The sequence below is a fragment of the Sphaeroforma arctica genome (assembly GCF_001186125.1).
Source record: "Sphaeroforma arctica JP610 unplaced genomic scaffold supercont1.253, whole genome shotgun sequence".
Lineage (NCBI taxonomy): Eukaryota > Ichthyosporea > Ichthyophonida > Sphaeroforma > Sphaeroforma arctica.
In genome coordinates, this window is record NW_014040305.1 from 33,894 (window position 1) to 55,199 (window position 21,306).

The 21,306-nt window shown below is 42.7% G+C and overlaps 4 protein-coding genes across 4 annotated transcripts; 2 read left to right on the top strand and 2 right to left on the bottom strand.

Annotated features, from left to right (window-relative positions):
* The first annotated feature begins 6,453 nt into the window (after positions 1 to 6,453).
* On the top strand, positions 6,454 to 8,046 carry SARC_04478 (hypothetical protein). The gene is made up of 3 exons (XM_014301689.1): positions 6,454 to 6,705; positions 7,196 to 7,310; positions 7,792 to 8,046. Exons 1-3 carry the CDS (start codon positions 6,636 to 6,638, stop codon positions 7,925 to 7,927), a joined length of 321 nt encoding a protein of 106 aa, XP_014157164.1. The 5' UTR covers positions 6,454 to 6,635; the 3' UTR covers positions 7,928 to 8,046.
* A 2,532-nt stretch (positions 8,047 to 10,578) lies between these two features.
* On the top strand, positions 10,579 to 11,847 carry SARC_04479 (hypothetical protein; the record flags this gene model as incomplete). Its single annotated transcript, XM_014301690.1, has 2 exons — positions 10,579 to 11,126; positions 11,250 to 11,847. The coding sequence occupies 2 exons, from the start codon at positions 10,579 to 10,581 to the stop codon at positions 11,845 to 11,847; spliced, it is 1,146 nt and encodes a 381-aa protein (XP_014157165.1).
* A 4,254-nt stretch (positions 11,848 to 16,101) lies between these two features.
* Positions 16,102 to 18,130, bottom strand: SARC_04480 (hypothetical protein; the record flags this gene model as incomplete). The annotated part of the gene is made up of 2 exons (XM_014301691.1): positions 16,102 to 17,688; positions 17,834 to 18,130. 2 exons carry the CDS (start codon positions 18,128 to 18,130, stop codon positions 16,102 to 16,104), a joined length of 1,884 nt encoding a protein of 627 aa, XP_014157166.1.
* Positions 18,131 to 18,382: 252 nt separating this feature from the next.
* On the bottom strand, positions 18,383 to 19,186 carry SARC_04481 (hypothetical protein; the record flags this gene model as incomplete). Its single annotated transcript, XM_014301692.1, has 1 exon — positions 18,383 to 19,186. One exon carries the CDS (start codon positions 19,184 to 19,186, stop codon positions 18,383 to 18,385), a length of 804 nt encoding a protein of 267 aa, XP_014157167.1.
* Positions 19,187 to 21,306: the final 2,120 nt, after the last annotated feature.

Here is a 21,306-nt window from a genome sequence, read left to right on the forward strand (position 1 = left end):
CAAATCCATTTATATATATGTAGATATATATATTTATATTTATATATATTTGGTTATATGAATATAAATATAAATGTGAATTTATATATATATATATATATATTTACTACATAAATGTCAAGCCTCCGTACTAATGAATTCGTCCACACATCTCATGATTTACGAACGCCCAGACGTTCACCTTCCGGTATCCAACCATGGCTTGTGAATTAATTCCGATGTGGTTAAGCGCATTCTGAGCCGTGTATTCACAGGTAGTTAACATATTCACTCATTGTGTCTAGAAATATACAATTGAGTCTTTTCTTTCTGTATGTTCTTTGTCTTCATCTTAGACGCGATGTGAGTAACGACGAAGGCCCAGAAGGGCACGCTCCCACGCATAGTGTGGGTATGTGGGGCTACGAGGTGCTTTTGAAAACTAACGGCATTCTACAGATTGGTTGGGCTGCGGATGTATGTGAATTTGAGGCTGATAAAGGAGGTATGATATTGTTGTGTGCGACTTGCATACGTACATGCGCCCTTGTTTGAGATTTTAACTTCATCTTTGGCTTTGATCGGTATATATGCATTTTGATGCTTGTGTGCCAATCACAATAAGCGTTTATCCTTCACGTGTGTAATTTTAAATGTGTGACGAGCTTTCACGCCCTTCCTACATCGTGACTTCGGATACTTCTACTTTTCGACTGCGAACACTGGTTGGGGTCGTGCCAATCTCACCGCCTGGCTCTCACGTAAACTAGGGCCCAAGTCTATCCTGGCCTTTCTCATCCAATCCACTCCACTTCAATCCGTTCTATCGTTCCTGCCTGCTTTCCCGCTGTCTTCCTTGGCGCTTCCTATTGTGTTCAGTGGGTGTGGGTGACACCAGACACTCATATGCATTCGATGGTTCTAGGCAGCGTGCGTGGCATGGTAACTTGAAAGATGTGCCGCAACCACATGTATGTCGTTCTCGATGCTTTATAGTTCTTTTTTGGTATATTCCCGATGATCTTAGCGAGGTGGATGCGTAAGTTGGAATTAGTGGATATGTGTACTACCAGGTATATCAACGGATAAACTGCACTCTGTGATTGTAGCAGTTATGTCCCTGTGATATCGTGTAGAGTTTATAACTATTTAATGGATGTCTTCGCCACGGTTGGTTCGGTTTCAGTGGCTTGTGGATATTTTTTGTGCATGTCAGAAGCCATAAATACTTTAATGGTATACTAATTTATATTTCGCTGTGAAGAATGTGGCGTACATGTATATTTCATTGTTTACTAAGCTGTATATCGCTGTCAAGTTTGTGATGTATAAGTATACCCCTACGAATACGAAGCGTTATGTCAAATTAGGATTACAGTGTATTTGTGTATATCCCATTAAATTTCATCAATATGGCAATCATGAGGTTTGTATGTATGTCGCCTTGTTTAATGTGTTAAATGTCGTTGTCAAGCATATGTTCCTGTCAAGAGAATACGCCGGTGCCGAGTATAATTCCATGTCGTGCATTTGGGGTTCTGTCTTCCTTAGAAAATTATCAATGGCAACTCTGTACCATTATGATTTCCAGCTGGTTCTGAGATCTAAGGATTTTGTGTCATGTTATTTAGGTTTCAGAAATTAGTCTATGTGGAATACATGTTACATCTGTTCGTCTTAGTAGGCTATCGGTGTACAGATCTTCATCACAACTATATGCCAGCTTCATTCATCTACATGCGGGTATCATGCTTCACCGGTGTCGCATTTCTAACCGTCTCGTTCATTGCAACTTCTATCAATGTAGATCGCTTCCATGTAATATTTTTTTAAATAAGTGAAATTTGCACGACTCGGTTGGCAGTTTTCAGACACTAATTGGCAACAGAATGCTAGTGAGCGCAACTAAAACGTCCACGATATTCCAGTCCGTGGTTATACATATTCTTCGAAACATGCCTCTGAAATGTGTGTGGTCTTTGTTTTTTAACACCATCCTGTTGGTACAATCATACACATTTGTTTTATTGGTGCATTGTACATTTGCATACACGCGTATGAGCGATAGTGGACTAATCTATTTGTGTATCACGTGGATATTGTCAGGAGCCATATGGGTTGGAATGGCGAGAAGGTGATGTGGTGACTGTGCTAATGGACATCGAAGAGGCCACCATTTCATATCTGCTCAATGGAGAAGACATGGTACGCACGTGGAACGCACGCGTAACGCGGGAAGTGTTCGTTTGATTGTTATAGTGTGATGTCGTGTTTGTGTGTACATACTGTTATTGTGCAAATATCTAAAAGAACACGATTGTTTTTTTATGTGTATATGCCACCCCAGGTGTACGTGAGAGTAGATAATTTTTCAATCGTACTTCGTATGTGGACTTTGCTGCGGTATAATTTTCACATTGCAGCTTATCGTAACTATCCTGTACCACAAAGGTGTTGTGAATGCTTGATGTATAGACGATTAAACACGGTTCTGTGCATGTACGGTCCATGCACACGGCGTGTATGTATAATAAGTTTGTTATATCCCTAGTGTTGTACGTGTAGTCGACTATACCTATATGCACAGGATGCGCATCTAAGTTCGGTCACATGTTGGGTTGTGCCCATATTAATTATGCTTGTGGACAGGTGGTTTGTCACTCAGCCACACTCGAAGAAATTTATCTACCTTCCTATTTCTTTCACAACAAAAGAATCTCCAAGGTCTCAAACTATCTGCAATATGCGTAAGGACCAGGTGTTAACTAGGTCTAATATATTGGAAAGTGAAAATTTCAAGCAACCATTCAGCCTCTCACAAGCAACACTGAACGATTCTATCTGGCTTAAATATGTCACCTTCGCATCAAACACTTTCATATGCCCTCATTTTTAATACGATGTGCTATATTTATATCAGATTTGCTACGCTGTACCCTTCTATGTGCTACAACCCCTTACGGCATTCGAAAATCGTACACCGACAGTTCCTCTGGGACTTTGCACGCACAACCTCGTATCTAGCGCCCAATTGCATTGCCTCAACTTGAAATTCATAGACAATGAATTTGTTCGTATAACATACCGTCTTTTATTCCGGCGTCAATTATTCTCATATTATAAATCTTGATTACTGTGATACTGTGTGGTTCTCGTTGTTCACTTGCAGTTGAAGATTGTACCAGCAATCAATAGTAATCTATATACCATATATGTCCATCCGGTCTGGGCTACATCGTCCCTCCGCACGAAATTATTTTTATGTAAAGGTCTATATTCCAAGACCAAAATTTCAAATAACGGGGTTGTCAATGCTGAGCTCCCGCAATGGCAACACTATTCTTGTACTTGCTAATCATATACCTGAAAATCCGCATATCTCTCAACCGGTATAAATTGAAGAGCTGAACTGTGTTTGCATCGCACTAGGGTGTCGCATTCAGGAGTGTCAACACTGAGATGAGATGGTATCCAGCAATCTCCTTAGCAACAGGTCAACAATGTGTGGCGAATTTCGGTACTGCGCCATTCAGATACAAGCTGCCACCTGGCTACAAGAGCGTCTCGCAGATACAGGTATGAGTAGCTATAAATTCCCGTAGAAGATTTTTTCTTTTCTTCGGATTCATAGTTCCGTATATAGTAACCAACGGACGAGTGTATATGCCTAAACGTGGATTACATGAAAATACCTTCACATGTTGCCTTTGCTTCTTCCATGAAGCAATATAGCGTGTTCAATGCTTTGGTACTTACGTATTGTAAAGTCCATACTTATGCATACATCTTAATTGGTGCGTACATTTTAGCACGGTGGACATGTGTGTGTTTGAAAATATACGCAGGTGTGGTTATACTTCTCGTGTGTGTATATGCGTGTTCGTGCGTACGTAATAACAAGGTTTGTATGTAGTGCGTATCGTCATATAATATGTGCTCACTTGAAATTTTTAAATCCCGTTTGAATTGTGTATATGATGGCCTGTACAATGTATTCGGTAGCCACTACATATATTTGACCAATCTTTATACATGGATTATGTCATAGTGAACTTTTCAGCTTTGCTCTGATATAATGACACTCAAACCTTTCGAAAAGCATTAGCCGCGCGAGATTATTCACATATTATACATGTTCTGTACTATATTACATATATTTGCCTATTTGCTGATTGCCTCTCGATGAGTCGTTTATCCGATTATATTCCAAATATTACTCCTTTTTGGGGGGGGGGAGTTCTCATTTCAATTCGTTTATTCAAATTTAAATCTTTCTATTTGCGACCTACTGTCATTCACTCAGACTCGGCAGCGTGCCGTAGAAATGGCCAAGGATTCTGCTACAGTGCCTCCAAAGTATGTCAGCATCACTCCTGCAAGTGTATACGAACAAGAAATAGTGCAAGTTGGTTATCGGTAAGAAGGGCTTTGGTTTCTGCAGCGCTTTCTGCTGAGAAAATATTGAACTACCCGATTTGTGAAGAGATTATATTAGCGTATCACACGTCACCCCTAGGGATGCGACTTTCTATTGTCTAGTAGCTAGTCGTGATACATCTACGTTTTGGGATTTTTGATGAAGGTAGATCTTGCATTTGTTTATCTGGCCTTACATCCTTATCCATACTGAATCTATCAAAGTGCGTTCAGGTGCATGTACGGTATATATCCTGCAAATTAACGTGTTTATCCACATATATCTGATTATAATCGAGTTTCAAGAAGTAGAACTTCTTGACACAAGAAAATAGATCGGAGGTGCCCACTCAAACATACAAAAACATATAGGTATTATATATCCAGATTCTAATTATTCATCGAAATATTTCTCTTCAATTTCATTTATACCATGACTGTTTTATCACAGTAAACGACTGACATCTCTGCGAGAAGAGCAGAAACGAGTTGCACCAGTACAACCCCTGTTCTACTTCGAGGCCACGGTGGCTGCAGAGAGACCTAGGTATTTAAGATCTTCTTTCGAATTATGAGATATGTGAACTGCCCTGGGCGGGGGGGGCGGTTCTTCTGTTTGAGACGTAAATTTAAAGATGCACCCTAACTGCAACCTGATATATGACTATTTGAATTTATTTATGTACTCCCTAAAAGTATACTTTTATCTACAAGAGACTTCCATATTAAATTTTTGTCTAAAATGTGCTAGTCTGCAAAGGTCCACTATCTTGCTGGGATTATTAAGGAGTGCAACGGTGTGCATTCTGATCTGATAATGCTTTGTCGCAGTTCAACATTCCGGACGAAACGTATACAACGACTGTGCTATAACCATAGAAAAATCAGAACCAAATTGATATTTTATTCAATCATACAGTGCATTTAAAATAGGTACCCGCTCACTACTTTTCACACATAAAGTCTATATCAATTATGTCTCTCAGTACCAAGTGTACTTCATTGCAATTGATCTCCCAAATTGGTATATGAGACTTCGCAGCCTTTCATCGCTTTGCAGTTTTTCATCACTACACACTGTACTATACATGTCAATCACCACGCACTCTCACCACCGCCCCCTGTTTATGTGTCATACCTTTGTATAGCCAAATTCTGTATTGCCCATATCAATACAAAATTGTAGTCTGTCTGTATCCACATCTTCTCTCATTTCACAACTTCACTTCACAGCCCGCTCGCCGTAGGACTGCACGCCTCAGACGGGTACACCTATCTAGTGAAGTTTCTGGGGGCAGGGCAGCTGATGTTTGTAAAGCAGTCGTACGTAATCCAGGGAGCCCACCAACAGGTCATCCGGTCACACATATTCCCTGATCTGGCGTATGCCCCTTGCAAGTATGGTGTTTTGAATACCTATTTGTGAGTCGCTTGTGCATTCGTGACTTATATATTTCTAGTGTACGATACTGAATATCTTGTAAGCATGTGCAGCGTGTCATTTTACACTCTACAAGACATACAGAGTTTCGTACTATTGTCTTTGCATTATGTGCACATACCGCAAGGGTGGTGTGCTTCTCTTTTGCCTCTTGGATGTAGAAAATGAAACTTCATTTGCGTATATCAGGTTGTTTAGTATTGCAAAGGCAAGTTTGCTGTGTATGTCAATTGTCCAAATTTCACTGGTCTGTGTGTTTTTCGAGTGGCTAGTTTAATTTTGGGTGTCTATACCATCTGCAAGCAAGTGTGGTGCGTGTGCATATTCGCCATGCACGCCGTGTCCTTTAGTCTATTTGTTCCCGTTGCCTTGTAAATTGTCAGTATGCCCCATGTAAGTATTTGTTCGGATATTGTGTACGTTCTCCCGTGTGCTCTTTCACAGTCCGCTGCATCGCATCCGCTCCGTCCAAGTTCGCTTGGCTGATATGTAAAAGTCCTATGATGTAGCAGCTATTTCATCATCTTGCCAAAAATTGGGTGCGTTTGTTTTTTTTCTCTTGATACTTTAAGCAGTGATTGTTGTGGAGACTAGAACGCAAGACACAAGTTTACAACACTCAAAGAAGTGCTGACCCTAATGATGATTCTATCGCCTGCCTTCCGGAGAACACTGTTCTTTGTTTCTCAAAGTGATTCATTTCGAATTATAATCCCGCTTCGATAGGCATCAGTGGTGACTTTTACTCGCTCTCAACTCACCTGTCGGCTGCTCTACATTATATAGATACACGCCCGCTATGGCGATAGGATGTGGCGTTTCCAGAGAAGATCGTTCTATGTTCTTCACACTGGACGGTGTTTTCGTAGGTAGGTGCTAATACGTCCGCTTAACGGCTAAAGATTGCTATCGTGCGTGTGTAGTTTATGATGGATCGTGCTTGCTATGGGCCAATGCATATGTAATTAGGCTTATCGTTATGCGTGTACAATGTATGGAGTACGTTGCTGGGGATAGAAGTAGTGGCTTAAAACCAATTGTGGACTTGCTGATATACAATTAGCCATTCTGGATGCCAATTAATATCATTGTCGATGCTTATACGGGATGTCTTCTTGTTTTTTCAAAGTCAGGATGACTGCATATAACATATCGCATACTAAGCCAAGCCAACCGCTAGTCAGTTGTGTCGAGAGAGAAAAAAGCAGTCATAAGATACCATTGACTATAGACGTGAACACTGACAAGAATTAGTGTGTTTTGATCCCGAAAGCGGTGGACACATTGATGCATACTAATTTATCTATCGAAAATAAAGTATTTTCTTAGAACGACATAACACATCTGGTCTCGTTTCAGGCTCACCATTTCCACCGGTCAAGGACGTAGCCTCAATATCTTTTCCGTACGTGAGTGGAGAACGTCTGTGCGTCAATTTCGGTCAAAAGCGCTTCTCCTATCCCGTGGCTGACAGGTATAATATTTTTGCAACTCTGCATCTTAATGTTATTTATAAGCTATGTACTAGTTGCAATCGAGATTTGATATAGATAGGAGTATATTTGTGCATGCAAGTATGTGAACCATTTGAACGCTTTTTAGCTCATGTGAATTGATGCATATATGCATTCAAGTATCTATTTCAAATAAATGATTTGTTGTAGGTATATATCAAGGATATACATACATTGTTGTATCTGAACTCAGATCTTATGTCTGTACGCATTCTTGCAATATACGTAGACGTTTAGATTGTGTTCAACATTCATCCAGATGTTGTGCAACTAGTCATGAAAATTCTTTACAATCAATGTGATCGGTTTTTGTGAACCAAGCTGGTTCGTGTATTTAAACAGTGTCAACTTTTCATAAAGAGCAAGTCGAACGTCTTTGACCCAGTTGTATGGCGCGTGGTAATAATCAATGCATACAATCTACTATTTTACATCCAATAGAGAGGTCGTTCGGAAGCGCATGGCTTCCATTCTGAGCGATCAGTCGCTGAACTACATCACGACCATCTTTGTGGAGGAAGTGGGCGAACAAGATCCGGTCGGACTATTTGATCTGTTGCGCGGCACAGATGCTTGACATAATTGTAAAAGATATGATTTATTGAAAAAATAGACATATGGAAGGCCAGGTTTGGGACATGATTATATTTTTGAACAGTATTATTTTATTCAAAACATAGTCGAGGCGATGTTGGACAGCGTAAAAACAAAATAGTGTCTGCGATGCTCTCTGAACTCTTCCCAGTTCCTTTGTCCTAAAAATGACTGTACTTGCACATCGATATGAATAAACTTACAATTCGACATAGAGATAGAGTACATAAACACATATACACATACATACATACACACGTACATACATACAAACATACATACATGTAAATATATATATAAATATATATATTTTGGACCTGATAAGTTGTTAGCGTGGGATATGGGGGACTAATAGTAAAGTGCTATTGTATCTAAAGTATGGTGCATTCGAATGAATCTATTTATGATCTCACCCTCAGTTATATACTGATGGTGTTTGTACTAGTGTTCAACCACTTGGGTTGGCTAGGGTTAAATCTCATATGATCAGTATGAGAAACCATATGCAGAACACTTTAGCACTTAAAAATATTTTCTAGAAATAAATATATCATATTCTCTGTTACTACACTCAGTCTCGGACCTCGGCTCTCGGCTAGGCGGTGGCCCGTATCCTATAAATAAAACAATCTGAGTATAAGTCTCAAATTACTCTTACGTTCTCTCGGGCTGACCCACCTATACTTGTATTAATTTGAGAACAAGTCCCAAATTACTCTCGGGCTGACGACGTAAAACGTATTTAACGTGATAGGAATGCGTCTTCGACTGTAGTCCCAATATATATATATATATATATATATATAGTTGCGGCGGCAGTAAAACGTGAGGATGAGCTTGTCTCCTGTATGGTACAGTGTAAAAGCCGGGCCTCCACATTAGAATCTTGTAATATAAACGTACTCTTAAAAGACGTAAACTTAGTTTTCTTAAATGGTTTTTAACGGTTTTTATTTTAGAATTAAACACCGTTTCCATTTTACGTATCAGATATTTGGACAAGGCATTAAAAGGCCCCAGTAAAATACCAAATATAAGATTTGGACTAGTTCTATTAATAGAACTATATTTACCTTCCAAATCTATTTATATCTGAATACTTCAATAGCGAGATGGCTCAACCGAACATAGGTTTCTAAGGACTATAATCGTTGCTTAGTTTATCCTCCGTTCAGCCAACCAGATGTGCCAGTCTGATGAAGGCTAAGTCGGTAATTCTAGATAAGTGGCAAGTTATTGGTTAATGCAATAACTATGGACATCGTGAGTATTTTTCTTTTTTCTTTTCTTTTTTCTTCTTAAGATAGGATTTTATGAGTCTCTCGGATTCGCCCCAACGAAACATCCATAGTTTCTAATAGAGCGACAACGAAACACTAAATAAAATCCCTTCGGCGAAAATAGTACTGAGAGGATTATATAGGCAATGTCTCAGCCTCACAATCCCTCAGAGTATTGCTCTTTTCACGAGGTATACCTAACTTTACTAAAAGACTCATTTCGTTTATTTACTTTTAAGTCTTGATATACTTAGGCTTAGCGTCTATTTACTTTAAGGCGTTAATATCGCCTTAATAGACCGAAATTTACATATTTTAAAGTTAGCAGAGGTATTAATTACTTAGACTACTTAAACGTAAAGGTAGATGACTACCACGGATATTTTTAAGCGCAGTCATTACTGCAGTCATAAGTTAAGTATTATGACTAAGAAGAAAATACACCTTCAAAGAAACGTAAGGCAGAACGTAAAAGGATGAAGAAAGAAGCTGCTAGTGCCGCAGCAGCTACTGCTGCCGCTGCCGATGCGTTTAACCGCACCGTAGCCGAAGCACTTGTCTCTGGCAATAATAGTCCAGACAATGCTCCGGAGAAGGATGTAGTCACTCCGATTAAGGAAACTATTCTTGCAAAGAGGGCCCGAGGGCCAACGATTGCCTCAACTTCGGAGCTCGCATTTTCGAAGCCAATAAGTGAGACAAGGGACACGTCTCAAGACGCCCCAACCAATTCTTCTGATGAAACTCTGAAAGAAAAGTCCCCAATTGTATGGGATAAAGACGAATCTCAGAAGGTACCTACACCGGAACCAGACGAGGAGGCAAGCTCAAGTGGCAAACCCGAATCTACGTCCGAGACCACTGAGCCAACGCGCATACGGAAGTTAACGACTGAAAACACTGATCTTAAGAATCAGTTAGCCGCCCTTATGAAAGGCATGACTGTTGAAAGGAAAGCACGCACAGCACTTACGCGAGCATGTTTCTCCGGGCACTACTGAAGCCCTACAGAAGTTGACAGAACGTCGATAACGCCCGAAAAGCGTAAGGGCCTGAGCACCAAACCTGTGACAGTATACCCAGATGTGCTCAGCTATCTATACCTTACGAGGAACTACCACCGGAAGTCCAGGACCATTATTCGCCTGTACTTTCGCCCGGCCATGAGTCGCCTGTCCTTGAGGGTATTATAGACCCAGATGCAGGTAGAAACACTCCGCCACCTCTACCAAATTGGGGAAAACCTCGCCGTCGGGAACCAGTGAAAACTGGATATGTCGTCCATACGGCGATACCACCCGAAATTATAAGGCCAACACCTATCCCGGGAACCGAGCACCGAAAAGCCTCGACCATGGACTTTACACGGGGTAATAAAAACCCTCGTAAACGTGTTAACGAAGTCGAATTTAATCGCTTCGACCGCACCGCTTTACACCAACCCGAAGAGGATTTCAACTCTGATGAGGTGATTGAACTTAATAAATCGGTCGACGAGTACACACGTCAGATGGAAATCGCTCATAAAGAGCATCGCGACGCAGACGTATCGTATTATGCTAGTATAATAGCGATCAAGCAGAAGCGCATCGATCAACTACTTCAGGCCCGACGTGGACAAGACCTCCAGGATAACCAGAAATACAAGCGACAGATCAGTCGACTTAAGTCGAACTGGGATGCCAACAGTAAGCAAGTCGAGTTCATAAATAATCATGACCTCGCCACGTTAACCCATAAGCTAAATGCGTTTACGGTCATGCTGGAGACAAACGATAACGCTCCCCAGCAGTGGATCTCTGCATTAATGCAGTCATTCGACCCTGCAGGAACAAGTTACTTGATCCTGCAGCGCCACCAACACGAGCTAGACGCCGGTCGTGACTGGCCAGCTGTGTGTTGGTTAGTCACATCCTTATTAAGCAAGGACATGCGCAGTCCATGACTGAGTTCAATTTTAACTGAACCAGTGGAGAATATTCCTATTCAGAGCTACATTCTGAAACTTGATGCTGACCTCAAAAGTACAGATATAACAAAGGACAAGGCTCAGCGATGGTACGAGTTCCTGGTTATGCATGTTTACTGTAAGAACATAGGGAACAACGACCGTGAAAGTTTGTACACCGAGTTGCGACGTAAGTACGCAACTGAGGCTCGAGACAAGGGACATGAAACAAAGTTTTATTTATCCCGACTTACGTGGGAACAGTTTTATGTTACTGTATCCACCCTTTACCCCGCACACCGAGTAACCTCGAAGGGAAAGACGGTAAATAAGAAACCGCGCGAGCTCCCTGATCAAGGATACCTCTCACGCCAGACGTCAGATGATAAGCCTCACCTGACTCGTCCTAACCAGACACGTGCTCGTGACTCTACTCAGTCGACGCGACCCAATAAATGGGTACACGCGGAACCGAAGGACAAGGAACCTCCATATAAGGATATTAAGAAATGTGCCGACGCACAGTGTGGGTATGACATGTACCAATTGACCCCTAACGGTTATTGGAACAGAAAACATGCACCCAACTGTACACACTTCCTTACGAAGTGTGACAAGTGTGAGAATACCAATGGCTATCACTGGCAAGTCTTGCGACAAGAAGCCCGACATTAAGCTGGAGTGAAAGTACTACCAGATACAATCGCAACAAAGAAAGTACAACAACTCTTTAGATGAACGTGTAATAATCCCTGTATATTTCAACGGAAATAAAGTCCTTGCATTGATTGATCCTGGTTCAGAAATTTCATATATATCCGACCACTTTACATTAATGAAAGACATTGAAAGGCGAACTCAAACCACCCACCTTCTTTTAGCAGATGATAAAACTTCTCAGTGTGATACCATGGCCACAGGTGTTTTAGGGGTTTTTAGTTATATATAGGCAATGTCTCAGCCTCACAATCCCTCAGAGTATTGCTCTTTTCACGAGGCATACCTAACGTTACTAAAAGACTCATTTCGTTTATTTACTCTTAAATTTTGATAACCTAAGCGTTTATTTACTGTAATGCGTTAATATCGCCTTAAGAGACCGAAACTTACAACAGGAGGACACAGTGGGTGTTGTGACTCATCCGAGTGGTAAGAAGGTTAGATGTGGGCTCCCTGCAGAGGAAGCAGGGTAGAGACCACACCTATCTCTGCGGTAGGTGCGTCTTCCATATAGTCCTGGCAGGATCCCAGCGAGGTGTTGTACCAGTCAGTACGGAAAGCGGAAGCCCAGCTGGGAGACGATGACAAGTTTCAGGCTTGGGGGTCGTTAGGAACTATGTACACGCGCAGTCAGAGTGCGAAGTCCCCGAAGCTAACTCGGAGACAGAGGAATTCGGCTAAGAGTGTTGACACGTTGCCTGCTCAGGACGGCATGGATCTGGATGAACCTGAGGTTCAAGGACCTCCTAGTGTCGAGGTCGACACTAAGATGGAGAAGGATCTAGTGGATAAGCCCTTAGAAGACTTGAAACGAGATCGGCTTCAGTCGATGAAGCGTTCGGTCTTCGGGGTTGAGGTGGGGGGTACAATCGTGGATCGGATTATACGTTACACTCACGAGCTGTTTGCGCATGCGAGTGCCAAGCGGCTGGATCAGCTAGTGCGCATATTGTGGGATTGGAGTAGCGTGATGGAGATGTGTACTCATGTGCGGCAAAGTTGTGATGCCTGTCAGGCGTTGTCGGATGACCTGGGCAAGGAGAAGGGCTTGCAACAGCAGCCACCACGGCAGGAAGAAGCCATGCGAGAGATCAGCATGGATTTCATGGACTTTGACCTGGTCAACGGGCAGTCTAAGGTGCTACTGGCGGTGGACATGCAGACTCGCATGATGATCGCGAGGGTGTTTGGTCCTAACGTGGACGGCCCGTCGGTGGTCCATTTCATGGAAGAGCAAGTCTGAGCGTGGGGTTCATCGGCGCGGCTTGTGATGGATGTGGACAAGAAGTTCCAGAATGGGGATGTGACGACGTTCTGTGAGCGTCGCAATATTGAATCGCACTGGATCACGGTGAATCGACATCAGAGCAATGGGCGACCAGAGACCCTCATCAGGACGATGAAGAACTGGTTGCGCAGGGAGATAGAGGCTGCGGATAACTCTCCGCATTCGTGGTTGCACCTGGTTTATGAGATGGTGCGGATTTACAACGCTACGCGCAATTCTGTCACCGGTTTCTCGCCCTATTTCCACATGACTGGCAGAGATTTCAACGATCAGAAGCGACTAGAGTTGCAGGACAAGGTGTTATCCCTGCTCGAGTCGGAGAATGGGACGGAGGCGATGGTCCTCGATGCTGTTGCAGCAGTGCGGGACAGTCGTGCTCAGCTGGAGCAGCAGAGTCGCGCCAACATCAGGCGTGGAGTCGTGCATTTGTTGCCGGTCGGTTCGCAGGTGTGCTATCGGTTGCTGGGCGAGTTGCATGACCTGTCAGCGCGGTGGGGTGACCCAGCGAAGGTGGTGTCGGTACAAGCTTCACTTACTCATGTGGTGGAGGTGGCAAACGGCACTCATCGCAAGTTCTTCGGGCGGAATTAGAATCCCACATTGGAAAACTCACGAAGGAGTCGTACGCGAGAACGCCCATGCGTTATCGTCCAAATGGTCCCTTTGAGGTTTGGCGCATGTACCATTCGCCACTTTGTGATACCAAGAACGGGTACAAGCAGGCAATAAGATACTGTTTGCGGAGGACTAAGAATGCCCGTACGTGGTCCACTGCTATGAGTTCGGTCTGGGGCCGGTGGCAGATGTGGTGCAATCTTGCTGGTGTAAACCCAGTTCTGTCCCTGTAGTCGCTCTTCAGCAATGATGCCGACATTAATATTGTATTGTTGAACCCATATTTTACAATACAGTTGAGAAATTTCAACTGTAAATCATTCAACCTCTCGCGATCTACTTTACTACACAACGTTGTTCTGCGCTCAATCTCAGCCAGAACATAACTAGCTTTATAGCTCTTGCGTACAAATACGTCAGCAATGCCGGTTTTCCATTTCGTGTCCATTATGATTTTATCACATCCCAATACTATATAATCGGAATCATAGGCTAGGATATAATCAATATGTTTTTGGATTTGTAAAGTTAAAAGCTGCTGTTTCGCCTCCATAGGACTTACCATATAGTCAATGTCTCTATCCTGACATAGCAATATAATCATCTCTGCCACCACCAAATTAAAGTATCCCATCCCTCGTCGTATCCGGGGGTCTTCTTCTTATTCTTTATGTGCTTTCTAATCGTCTCCATCGCCCGCTCACGATCAGAAGCACGTTTATCATTAAACCCTAAGCCATAAGACTGCAACCGTTGAAACGACGCCCATATATCTAATAGTAGCGGTTGGTACAGTTGTTTTCAAGCACTATCTCAATAGCATGTGCCCACATGAAACTATAAGCGATGAAGCTAGCGTCAATACCTAAGACCCCTCCGACAATGTGACTAAAAGGGGTCTTTACTAACATTGGTCGGCATAGACCAAATAAACCAGTATCACCAATGTTACTAAACTAGATTTCCTCGCTCTCGTCTGATTCTATTTCGTAATTATTTGTGCTCGTGTGCTCCACGATACTACATGATCTTGATAATGACTCGCGCTTGCTTCCGCTCAAATTATCCTCACGTATACTTCCTGTATTGGTGTCTGAAAAATCCAACCTCTGTTTGACTGATCTACTATTGCAATCGATTTGTATATATTTTTTTCTACTTATATCTGACACTCCTTGATCGTCGTAAAATCCTGTTTGTAGACGGCGCTTGTGATTTCAAGTAAAACCAAAACATGCCGGTTCACGATGAATCGTGGCAAAGCAACAGCCCAGTTTTCGGCCCTCAAACCGATTAGTCTCTCCGGGTCTCAGTGTCACCGCTTTATTCGTACACCCTAATCAACACCACGGCCAACACGGTGCTTGCCACTTCTCTTCACATAGCATGCACAATCTTGTTTCAGCTTTGGGTACGATAGTCGTTTAGCACTTGGTGCAACTAGAGCCGTCTGTGCACCACTTGGATAGTGTTCTAGACATCTAAGCAAATATTATGAGCGCTGTGGTGTGTGTATATGTGAAATATAATGCCTACATGTGTGTGATCTAAGGATAAGTATTACACCAAAAATTGTAAGTTAATTTACAGTAAGATCTTGGTACAATCACTTTGGGTTGTTTGGGTTTTTACTATCTATACCGGTTCGGTACTTACATGTGTATTTTAAAATTTAGTGCCATATGTATGTATTTACTACATATTTTTCTTTCTCAGTGACCTATTATGGAAAGTGGATACGGTGTTAAAAACAAACAAATAAATAAATATTTACAAGATTTTTTGTAAATGTAATTTACTTTGTAAATGTAATTTACTTTGTAAATATGTCCTCAACTCCGAGTCTCAGTCCTCAGTCCTTACTCCACACCCTTTGTTTTATTGTTTTGATATTTTTTTAACACCCTATCCACCGACTAAGGGGATAAATAGACCAAAATATAAAGAAACAGATCCAAAACACTAAATACGGCAATGACCCTATTCCCAATTTTTCTTTTCGTATACTTTCATTAGGCATTTCCAAAACGCTACGAAAAACCCACAAGTTGATAGCACCTCTAGATCAGAAGATAACTCTGCGTGAAGCACACCATGTCGAAAAGTACCAAAAGGCGATAATATGATCCCCAGCAGGGTTTACCAGGTATATCCTTCACATTTTTGACTTTGTATATGTATATGGAGTGTTTACTCCATATATCATCGTTATTACACGAGGTATTGTATGCATGCAGGAATGCATGAATGCATGTATACATGTGTTTATTCAGAAATTGTGATATTCTCACGCTATAGTGTATTGCTCACATAATTGCTTGTTTATCCTGACTCTTCAACTTAGTCTTCTGATAGCTCACTTTCTTCTTGACCTGATCGAACGATGGGAAATCGACCGGGAACAAACCATCTCTTTCATACCTTTGTTGCAGACTATCATACACCATGTCATATTTCACCTCTCTGTTTGCTGTAACAGTATCGACAATAAATGGAATATATGCTGCTGGGAATTTCACGATACGTGCTCTTTGTGTAGGTACTGCTGTACTCTGTATAGTTGGACCTTCACCACAAGCTACAGCAGTCGAAACTCTTCTAACCTCTCCAGCTTGACGCTTTTCTTCTGCTTTTCGCCTTGTCTCAGCTGCTTTCTTTTCTTGCATCAATGTTGAGATCAATACACGTATTTCATTTTCTCCAGTCAATGAACAGCAACCTGGATGCCGAAGCTGGTCTAACATGACTCCCGGTTGCATTTTGCGAGCTGAGTCAGCTTCTCCGCGTTCGAAGTATGCACGTATATCAGGATCAAATTTAGCAATGAATGTTGTCCCGTATTGTTTGCCGTGTGGTCGACGAGGTGCCCATCCTCTTGGCAGTCTCATAGTTTGTACAACATCCTCAGAAAGGTTAAATTCAAGGAATACCGACGAACCATCACGTATTATGACTTCGTGTGTGTTAATGAGGTAACTAGCGCGACGGACACTTGTCGCAACTAAATATATTCTACGTACACATATATCGGCAGCTACCTTCGCATTGCGTTTCTTACGATTCTTTGAACGTGGGCCAACAATACTGGCAATAGTAGATGCCTTCACTACACATGTGCCAGTGATGCACTTCTCATCATCTTGTATTGAACCGTATCGATTATAACCTTCTGGTGCAAAAGCCTCACTTTCTTCATCTGCCGCTTCGTAATCATTCAACTCTCTTTGAACATCGTCTTCTATTTGATCGATCGGCACGTCATCACGGCTTAGTGTATCTCGATCATCTCTGTTAGTAGTATCGATATCAAAATCTGCTTCATCTTCTGGAGCATCGTCATCTTGTACATCATCATCTACATGCTCGGAGTCGTGCTTATCGGATCCGTCCAGTTGTATCTCCTCGCTAGTCTTAGTATCACTAACGTTCATATCGTTGATGGTGGTGTTGCGCGAATTGTTATCTTGCAAAACAGCTTGCGCTACTGTTACTTTGTTCGTTGCAAAATTCACCGTGAATTCCATCCCACTACCTATGTTGGAATATGTAAACGCTTTAAACGTTATCACGGCCCCACTATCAAGTACTTTCGCCAGATCATATCGGTCGTTACCGGATAGCGAACACTCTACATTTGTATAAATGATATCGTTTACACGTCCAAAATACTTCATACACTGTGTAACCAACCTCTTGACTTTCTCCTGGTAAATTTCTTCTAGGTCCCTGTCAATCCTGGCGAGTTGCACAATCGAATTCTGGATACCATTGTTCCAGGCAAGTGCAGTGCTGAGGCCTTTCGGTGTAGCTATTTTCTTTATCAGATTTCGTTGTGACGCCCTTATGAAGTTCATGTAATGGGATGTTCCCCTTGCGAAGTGAGCATCGATCAGCTACAAAAGTATTCATAATGGAACGACAATATGCACGCATTTACTATATTTGTTAAAGAACACATATCAGTATGGACCGTGCAAAGTATTAAATCAAATCTATATATACAGCATTGCTAAGAATAGTCGCTATATCTTTACGTACCCCTTTACCGTCCTGTGTTTTGGTATGAATGTACCGCACGACCTGTATATTTAGAACTAAATTCAACAGCGGCAACAAAAGAAGAAGCTCCTTAGATTGGTAGCATCCCGCATTATCCGAGGAAAGTATCGTAGTCTCTATAGCCGGGACTTCCTTCTTCAACTGCCGCAAGTAAGTTTCTACCAAGCCCGCTATAGCATACCCGTCTTGTTTACCCCCTTTCTCCAGTATCTGATCGCCATAAACAATATGACGCACTGCGCCCGATATGTCGATGGGTTCTCCTGTGTGGTTCATTTAAGATAGAAATATTTCAATAAATAAAGTGTATGAGTGATTATATACGTCATTGTCTAATGAGCGTATCAGATACGAGTAAACACATACCTGTATTTATGTCGATCTCAACCCATTCTGTGTATCCAAAATATTGTGTCATTCATCCATGCCAGTTAAATCCCCTTTTTCCGAAGTGGTCGATTGTGGTGAATGATTCCGAGCTTCCTTTATTTCGAACACACCGTTCTTCCATCCCCTTCAGTATATCATTTATCGCATTTTGTTGATTTTTGACACGTACACGGTGGCCCATGTATATGCGCAGTTTCTCGAAGCATCTTCTCGCACTGAAAAAGGTTTTGTTGTAGCAAACTGTACAATGCTCTGAAGTTGAGAATACATGTATTCGATGAAATCACATCCATTACACTTTTGTTGACCACAGCCACTTTTATCATTAGTAGGCTGTTCTAATGCAAATTTAATCCCATGGGTGCTGCAGTCGTCCTCCAATTCCACATGCTTATCGTACTGTTGTTTCAAGAATGTTTTCATCAACTCGAGATGTGTAGTGAGGTGTTTCTTCTTTGAAATATCGATACAGAAGTCGTTGATAAATACTTGTAGTTGCACAATAACGTCGTTGACTAAAGTACCAGTTACGTAGTCGACGGCAGTTAATAGTTTCTCGTCTTTACTTGTCAAAGCTGCAAGGACACGGTAGAAACTACCGCGGGATAGCTGTTTCTCTATCAGATGTGTAGCAGTGTATCGGTCATATATTACATTCGATGGCAGTTTACGAGTAAGTGAAGGAAGAATGCAAGTTTCATCTTCCGACAATTTAACTCTTTTCTTACCCCACGAGAGAGTTCCAACAATCTCCTCAGCTAGAACGAAGGAGATCGCATTGTTCAGCGCTACTTCGTCAAATCTCGAACGACTAAACACAGGTTTCACGATTGCTTCGCCTCGAGAGAGAGTTTTCATATCAGCATATGACTGTTGCACTCTCGCCCCAGCTAAAGTAAATAAACCCGCCGCCTTCATATCCTTTCGCGCTTTGACCGACATTCCCTCAACCATCATTGCTCGCGCAATACGCTTTTGTATACTGCCTTTAGGAGCAGCATTATACACTTATATACAGTATTGGCTAGATTTGCGATAGATTTCTCATCAACAGACTGTGCATCGTTGGTTCGTTTCGCCGTGTTTACAGGCCCGCTAATGGCGCTAGCTGCTTCCTTCAGACGTGCATTAGGATTTGCAGGATATATTATTTCGCATAATGCAACAGCTCCACTCACAATGCTTTTCGTCATACAATTCCAACTAACAGGGTTGCTTTCCTTTATATCGGTGTTTCTTTCCCGTACTGTTGCTGATGGTAGATTACGCTTCGTGCTATTTGTCCGGCCAAACACCTTCAAAATATAGAGTACAGAAACCAATCGGGAGATTCTCCCGATTTGAAGTGGCTCATTGTTCGGTTCCTGAACACTTGATTCTTGACTCTGCTCACTAACAGTAATTTTCGCTCGTTTCGCCGCCGATCTGTTTGAAGTACGTACAGTGGGTTGTTGTGCACGCACTACCTTCTCACCACTTACCGGTCGGCCCCTCTTTCGATTTAGGCTAGCTAGTGTCTGAACCCCATTGCATACACATACGCAACGCGAGCATTGCAGGCAGTCATCGCACTTACTTACTTTACAACTACAGATGATCATACTGAATCACTGGTTTACAATCAATGGCACATCGAATGGCGGTCCATTGCATTGCATTGAATTGAAAGTCGCACCTATCAAACTGTATTAGTGCCTCGCGGGTCTCTACAATGTATCTAAATTGTCGTCTGAGCTTAATTAAGCGTATAAAGACATTCTATCACCCTACAAGACGCTTATAAGCATAGGAAATCCACTTTTTAGCATGCCTATTTGCGTCACAATTGCATGCATTAAAACCACCGTACAAGGTGAACCAAACACGCTATCGATCTGGCGCCTTTTCTACCGTTTTCAGAGATGTTTTCTGGAACGTTTGAAGTACGTACAGTAGGGTTGTTGTGCACGCACTACCTTCTCACCACTTACCGGTCGGCCCCTCTTTCGATTTAGGCTAGCTAGTGTCTGAACCCCATTGCATACACATACGCAACGCGAGCATTGCAGGCTCTCTCACGGAGTACCAGGAATCAACCTCGCTAGACATATGGAATCCCTGGTTGCAGCATTGTCACTGGGTATCGCCTCTTTCCGCGCTTATGGCTTCCATGGGTTCAGCTGGCGACACCCCCGCAACCGACTGGCGATGTTCAAAACATTCATCTTACCCACGGCTACATATGGGCTGAACATTATTGCCTGGGCTTCGCCAATATGGAAGGATGCGTTGGAACCCCTATTCGAGCGCTTTAACTCAGCACTCATCCAAGCAGCAGCCATCATCACGGGCACTAAATACCCTCGGTTTCCCAAACATCAAACAAACTTACTTCACTTTTGCGGTCTGCTCCCCGCGTGACCATTCGCGGACTACCTCGGAGGTTGCCTGGGAATACAACTCGACTCAATGGCAAGCACAAATCCACTTACCCCTTTGACGCAACCCGCCTGGGCCCACGATAAACCATCACTGCGCTTCCCGTACAGTATCTATGCTCACCTGAAAACTGTACACAAAACCACGGGCGGGCGTACACCCGACCATGTAGCCCTCCGCCAACGCTGTGACGACATCAGGAAGAACTCAACAAAACGTTGGTCCAACAAGGAGATCGCGGCAATGGCCCGGCGCCAATACAACTACCAACTGGTTATGGGTAAACCGCCAACCTCAAACCGAGACACAGCCAGACACGACAGCTTCAATCGCTGCTTCGAGTCTACACCAATCCGGCTCTGTGCTATGATTGTAACGAATACGTACATGTTCACATTACTCGACTACCGCACCGACGGCTGTCTCTGCCCTGTCTGCCCCGGTAGCCACAAGTTCACTACCAGCCACTTTACCTGCATCCAACAACTGATTCGAAGCATCCTGGTAGGCCCGAAACTGCCGCCCATTGGCCCTGACCTCCTTCAGCAATTACAGGAGTGCCACGACTTCCACGGTATCTGGACCCTCCACGAACACCTTGGATCTTTTCTCCAGCATGTTGAAGAACCACCGTACCCTCACCC